The sequence below is a fragment of the Jatropha curcas genome, chromosome 6 (assembly GCF_041381405.1).
Source record: "Jatropha curcas cultivar XTBG-Jc1 chromosome 6, XTBG_Jcur_1.0, whole genome shotgun sequence".
NCBI classification, from domain to species: domain Eukaryota; kingdom Viridiplantae; phylum Streptophyta; class Magnoliopsida; order Malpighiales; family Euphorbiaceae; genus Jatropha; species Jatropha curcas.
In genome coordinates, this window is record NC_143156.1 from 25,718,440 (window position 1) to 25,725,513 (window position 7,074).

General features: G+C 31.1%; 1 protein-coding gene across 1 annotated transcript; it reads right to left on the reverse strand.

Annotated features, from left to right (window-relative positions):
* Positions 1-2,204: 2,204 nt before the first annotated feature.
* Positions 2,205-5,788, reverse strand: ARF16 (auxin response factor 16). Its single transcript, XM_012237875.4, has 4 exons — positions 5,431-5,788; positions 4,149-5,315; positions 2,572-3,464; positions 2,205-2,472 (listed from the first exon to the last, which is right to left on the reverse strand). Exons 2-4 carry the CDS (start codon positions 5,244-5,246, stop codon positions 2,403-2,405), a joined length of 2,061 nt encoding a protein of 686 aa, XP_012093265.2. The 5' UTR covers positions 5,247-5,315; positions 5,431-5,788; the 3' UTR covers positions 2,205-2,402.
* Between the last annotated feature and the right edge of the window lie 1,286 nt (positions 5,789-7,074).

A 7,074-nucleotide genomic window follows, 5' to 3' on the forward strand; every position in this document is an offset into this window, starting at 1 on the left:
AAAAATGACCATTGACAGTATAATTATGTTCGTAGATTATCATGTAAGGTGTTCCTTCCGTCAATAAATAACTATCACATTTATACTTTTTTTCATCCCTTAAGAATACTATTTAATTTATTTAATTTGTAGTAAATTATCAAGTAAATTGATTACATCAATATATATAAAGCAAACATTTTTTTCCTAGAAAGTTGACGTGTGGCATATCCACTTGGCATTTTAATTTTACATGTGGCATATTTTTTCAATTAAGCTGCACTTGGCATTTTTTTTATAATTAGTGTTTCTGGTTTGATTTGATTTGATTATTCAATATATTAATGTATTGGTTTGGTTTGAATTTATTTTGAATTAGTGTTTTAAATTTGGTTTGATTTGATTATTTAATGTATTGTTTTGATTTGAATTTATTTTGAATTAGTGTTTTTCGTTTGGTTTGATTTGGTTATTCGTATATTTTTATTAGTGTTTCCGTTTAATATTTTTTTTAAATGGTGTAGTAATACACTTTTTTTAAATTTTAAATTGTTCACTTTGAGAAACACATTAACTTTCTTAAAAATATTATATATATAAGTTGTATCACTGTATTTCTATGTATTTTTGATAAAAGTGTATTAATTCATTCTTTTGAATATATTATTCGTTTTGTCTTAAAAGTTCAATGTTTTCTGCATTTCAACTATTTCCACTAATAGAGTAAGTAGTTTTTACTCAAATTTTTTTTTCTCATTTTTTAAAGATTATTTAACATATTTTTGCAGTCGTAAACTATCAAATACAAGTGAAAAGTAAAGTACGGTATAATTGAAAATTTGAATAAAAATAGAGATAATTGGAAAATAAAAGTGAGGGCATTATGATTGTAGGATATGTCTTTCAACAATATATGGAGACTTTACAAGTATAAAGATGATATTGCTTGATGAAAACGTTAAATATAATATTTTATATTTTTATTATTTGCATAACCAATTAAAAATAATGTTATTATTTTAAATATTTATATGTAATCATTTTTTAATATTTATTATTATAGGAAAATTATATGCTATCACTTTAAGATTTAGTTCCTTTTGTCTAATGATGTAAAAACCTTTTACATAAACTGTCGTTTTTAATTAAGCTGCAGATTAATCTCTTTTACGAATATTTGTACTTACAGTCAATTCTTTTTTTTTTTTTTTAAAAAAAAAGTCTGGAACTAAAGTTTATACAACGGAAAAAATAAATATTGTAACTTGAAACTTTTTAGATGAAAAATTAAGGATAAACAGATGGTTAAATTTGCAAGAACTTTATATTTTTTTACTTTTAACATTTAAATATTTTTAAATTTTAAACCTGCATATTGAGGGGTAAATATAAGAATTAATCTTGAATTTAATATTAAAAGCTTTCATTATACAAATTAATTTTTAAAAAAATTGGAATTAGCATTTAATTTGGACAAAATTTATAAAAAAAATAAAAAACCACAGCTTTAAAAAACCTGTGCTTTAATGCTAGTTTACAATAAAAAAGAGATACTTTTGAAAATTATAACAATTAATATTCGTCATTTGCAAGGGGTAAAAATGAAAAAAAAAGTATTATTTCTTGAAGTCTATGAATTTAACACTTATTTATGGACACATACTTTCGTAAATATGATAGATATTTATAGATAGTGAAAGTAGATATTTTTATTTCTTAAGATAAATATATTATTCTCTATTTTAATGTATTAAAAAATAAAAATATTAACTGTCAGCTGATAATGAAAATTGCTGTGTTATATATAAATTAATTATAATCAGCCGTAAGAAAATTCTGAAGCAGAACACCCTCTTAAATTAATATTTCCAGCCAAATGGTAAGCGGGGGAACTTGAGATTTTGACTTGCAAAAGGTTTAATTGGCACATGTACCCTTTATTGGGATCTTCAAGAGACCTGGCTCGTGGATCTAAAATGCATTTGTCAAAACAATTAAGAAACATAAAAGATCCAACAAGATCCAACCAGAAACATAAAAGATAAGAATTCTTCTTTATAATAGGAAGTTTATATCTTGAAATTAACTCAAGAAAATCTATTATTTAGAAGCTTAGTCAGAACCTAATTAACAAAGGAAAAAGTTAGGCATTTTTCCAGCTATGGGCATGTATTTCTATTTCTAATGCAGGTAATTTCTGAAAGAAAGAAGATAAGACCAAGAGATTTGCATACTGAGATTAGGCATCACCTATTGAGAAGAAATTCATTTCATAATTAAGCTGTTCTACAAAATAAAATTAACTACAATATTCCAAAATTGGATCAAGTGAGCTTCTCCCACATTCCCCACTAAAAAAAAAGTTGGAAGTTACAGTGATAGGATTAATAAACTGTACAATTTCAGTTGAAGTTCATCGTTCTCTATGTTTCTATGTTGTCGCTACCTGAATCTGTAAGAATCGTTAACCTCCTTGCTGTCTTCAAAAACTCACTGCCATGACAATTAAAAAAAAAAAAAAAAAAAAGACTTAGACAAATGTCTAACGAAGAAATAAACCAAAATAATAATAATAAGGCATATGAAATTTACCTAAATGGTTCATCTCCTGCGTGTTTGGTGGCACCTGCTGCATCCCGGTAAAGCACACTGCTAAACATATCTGATCGCTTGACGCCAAACATGTTAGCCAGTTTTCCGTACAGTTCCTCATATGAACCAAAGACAGAAAGGTCCAGTGTTCGACCTAAATCATCTGATTCTCTGAACACCTTGCAATGACCAGTCTCCAAGCTAAGATCAGTTTTCTGGTACCAAGGAGACCCTTCATCTGAAGAATTTTCCAGCGGAATAGCCTGATGAAATGCAGAAACAGGACCATCAGAAAGATTTATCATCTTCTCTGGATTTCCATCTGATGAACTATTTCCATTTGTATCACCAGAACAGCTTTGAAAACTCTGCTGATCGGTGAAAATGAGCTGACCAAACAATAAGATATGCGGTGTCTTAGTTTCACTGTTCTCTTTTGAGCTTGCCGTTGTGGGATTTCCCATTGTCAACAAGCAAGATATATCATCATTATTTTCAGTATTTCCCAAGACCTTGCAACTGGGGATTCTCGAAAATTGAGCAGCACAATCGAGCTGCTGAAACCCAACTGGAAACGGACTCGACTGCAGTTTGTTGAAGTGGAGATCTGCTGAAGATAGTCCATACTGAGCATGCCTGGCTCCCTGTATGCCTGCAGGAATGTTATCTGAGACACAGCATAAGGGACTGTTTGAATTTAGGGGGTTGCTGGTAAATGATGGCATTGGAAAATGGCCGAGTAACGGAAAGTCTGGAGGCTGTGGAAGTCTCAACTTTTTCCTTGGAGGTGAAAAGGGTGATAGGTGAATTGCCGGCATGTTTGATACCAATTCAACCAGCCATGGGCTAACACACTTCACATTCTGGAGTAAATCCGGCTCATCCCATGCTACCTGAAAGTGTTATATTTATATTTATTAGAAAAATGATATTCAGAAGGAAAGTTATAATCAAAATCAAGTAATTTAACTGAAAAGAAGCCTAAGGTAGGAAAATGTCTAGCAGCATCAAGAATTAGCAGGCCATATGTATTTTACATAACAGCGAATTTCCATCATTCAAAAGCACATGATACTGAATATTAATAGCGAGTAAATACAGAGATAAATTCATAAAGATGAAAATAATCAATAACTCTAGTTGGCAGGGTAAGTTCTGCATACTAAATCTGATGCAATAAATCAATAACCTCATAATTCATACAATATGCTCATCTGATTGGAACCATTTCTACGAGCTTGGCTTAGCCTCTGGTAGCATGATATAATAATTAGAACATATACAACATAGAATGCCACAAACTTCCAATTGCTTATTAAAATACTTCACTACATACTACTCTGCCATGAAAATAATTGTCAATAGTACTTAGAGCAGTGAAAAATATCAGATTTTGTGATAAAAAATCTGCAGATCACAATCATTATAAAGTACCAAAGTTTTCCATTAAAGAGAGAGATATATATGTCTCATAGTGACAATAAAATTGATCACTAAAACTTTAAAAGGAGGAGAAAAAGAATGGATAATCTACAAACAATCAAAATCTCTAAATGCAAGATTAGGATATAAAGTACCTGTAGAAGCCGCCATGGAGAACTAGGCCAACGAATAGGATCCGCAACCTGAACAGAAGATATTGTTCCCATAAACCAACTAATCCGGGATGAATCTTCTGTCTCAAAAGCCATTTTGAATCTCATCCCTGGACACCACTGAATCTGCATTGCAGCCCTCACAGCCGAGGCCTTAACACAAAACTCAGGAGTACTAGCTCTTGGATAGTAAACAGCATCAAAAGGTTGACCATTAGCAGCAAGAGTTGCAGCCTGAATAACAGACTCAGCTCTCACTTTCCCTTTCATATCCCCATTACCATTACCATTCCTCCTCATCAATTTACTCTCATCTTCCCTCAAAAAACCCGAATAACCTCCAAATGAATTCCACCCAGATGGACATTCATTTCCACCACCAATCCCTCTCTTAGCGCGTCTAATCCCCACACAGAGATCTCCATTGTCTGCCCTCAAGAAAACAATAGAATCCCCAGCTACAAGCTTCTTCTGATTCACAAAATTACTCCAGCCAGTAGTCAACAAATGTCTCCTAGGAGTCCCTCTATAAATATGCCTAAATTTCCAAATCTCACCATGTACATCCTTAGCAAGAATGGTCTGCACGGGAGGCTCAGCACTATAGTCTAATCTTGGAAATATAGTTTCAGCACAATAACGCGGCACAGAGAACCCACCACCATTATTAGCATCAGATTGAGTCAAGGTCTTGGCAAAAGAAGCAGGCTTCTCTTGAGAAGAAGCATTTCCATCAAACGACCCATCATCATTATCAGCTTCTAAAAACACTAAATCCCTATCACTCAAAGGGATTAGCCCAATTTTGGCAAAAACCTCATCAGTTTCAGGATCTGCCAAGTACTTAACAGCAGACACCTTGCAAGGAATCATTGCAGGAATCTTGCAATGACCAAAATCCACATTCCCTTGGGCATGTTCAACATGTCCTTGAGGAAAGTAGAAAACTTTGGAATTCAAAGATGGCATTTGTACCATTCCACCAGCACAAGCATGCCATAACTGTGAATCTAAGCATTTCTCTGCAACAACTCTCAATTGTTCCCGATGGGATTTCATAACTCCAAAGTCTCTAATCATTTGCTACTCTATAATTAATCCAAATTAATTATGAGATTTGATTTCGAAAGGATATAATACAATTAAAACCTGGAAAAAAAATAGAAAAATACATCATTATTTACCAATAATTATAAAACAAGGAAAAAAAAAACATATAATTTGTAATCTCTTTATCCAAAACCTTAATAAGAGAAATACTTACTGTAATATGAGAGACAAGAGGACAATGTAAGAACGGCTTTGAGCTTTTAATTAAACTTTGAAGAAAAACCCACCAAAATTTAGAATTCAATTTACTTCCTCAAAGGGATGAAATATAAACAGAAGCCAAAAAGAGAGAACCAGAAAGACAAGGGTGCTTGGAAACAAGAAGCAAAAGAAAGTAAAAAGGTGTGAACAAGGGGGAGTGTTTAAGCAAAAGACTGAAGCTTTGAAAGAGAAAGAAGAAAAGGGTGTGGTTTTTAAGAGGCAGAGAGAGAAAGACTGTCCTTGAAATAAGCTTATTCCATGGTTTTGGGTCACAACTCATAAGTCCACCACCACAGACAAAAACTCAGGTGAAACTGATCGAATGATTTGATTTCTGCTTTATAATTTTTATTTTTCTTCTAATTCCTACTTTTACTTTATTTATTATTATTTATTTTATTTTATTTTTTTCCTTTTTTTAACCTTTCCTCAGATCTCGAACTAGTGATCTTTTTCCTCACGACTCGTGAGTGTTTTGTTTGGTTTGGTCTTCACTCCTTTTGTGTCGGCGCGTGTGCTATACACTTTCATTTAGAGTTTTTTTAATTTAATTTCTTTTTTAACTTAATTATTGCATTTAAACAAATTTAATTCATAAATTAATTAATTCATTTAGAATCTCACAACTACTGTTTCTTCTCAATTCTCATGCTTAAAATTTGACACGAAATCTTTTATTATAAAAATTTATGTAATAAAGCATAACAATAAGAAAGACATAATATTTAAATATTTTAAGGCAAATTTCACATATAATCGCTGTAGTTAAAAAGGGTTAAACACTATCCCGATTGAAATATAAATATATAATAAAAAAATAATAATTAAATATTTATTAAATTTAGATAAAAATTATACAGGTAAGAATAAATAATTTTTTGCGTATGAAAAAATAATTTATATAAAAATCTTAAAAATAACTGTCATAAGAGTGAAACACACGTCATACAAAGAGCAAGTGGAGTGAATCTATTATATCTTATATATATGTAAATTAAAAAGGGAGAATTTATTTAATAATGAATTAATTTTCTTAATCACTCTTAATTAAAAAAAATGGATAATTCTAAAAAACGAGATTTTGGCTTTATTGTCAAACCATCGGCATCGCGAGTAGTTTAGCTCTGAAATCAAGGCAAACCCTAATCCTAACTAGATACATTTGACCGTAGTTAAGTTAATGTTGTAGACCAAGTCCCTAATCCTGCGGAAATTTAACCATGCCAACGGCTTTAACTTAACCTCGGGATTAAGTTTTAATTAAGCATGGTCATTGGTCAACACTAAGACTTTGTTTTCACTGGTTGTTAAGTATGTTCCTGATTTTTTGGTCAGGAGACAAATATGGTCATAGTAATTTTTAGGTTAACAGAAGGACAAACGTGTAAATTAATAGCTTGAAGTTTATTACTGTTGTTTTCAGATTTGAAGTCTAATCAATTGAATAAGACTTGCCTGTATAGCTGGTGTACGGATGATCTCATATACCAAGTCAATCAATAAATATTTATTTAAAATAATTATTATCATTTTATTTTTTTAACGAATAACTAGAAATACTCTCATTAAATTAAAATTTTATTTTACTAGTATTGGT

Coding starts and splice junctions, on each gene's coding strand:
- ARF16 (XM_012237875.4), bottom strand. CDS start 5,246: ATGATTAGAGACTTTGGAGTTATGAAATCCCATCGGGAACAATTGAGA. Junction 3,465..4,148: donor CTCCATGGCGGCTTCTACAG/GTACTTTATATC, acceptor TAACACTTTCAG/GTAGCATGGGATGAGCCGGA. Junction 2,473..2,571: donor GCAGGAGATGAACCATTTAG/GTAAATTTCATA, acceptor TTGTCATGGCAG/TGAGTTTTTGAAGACAGCAA.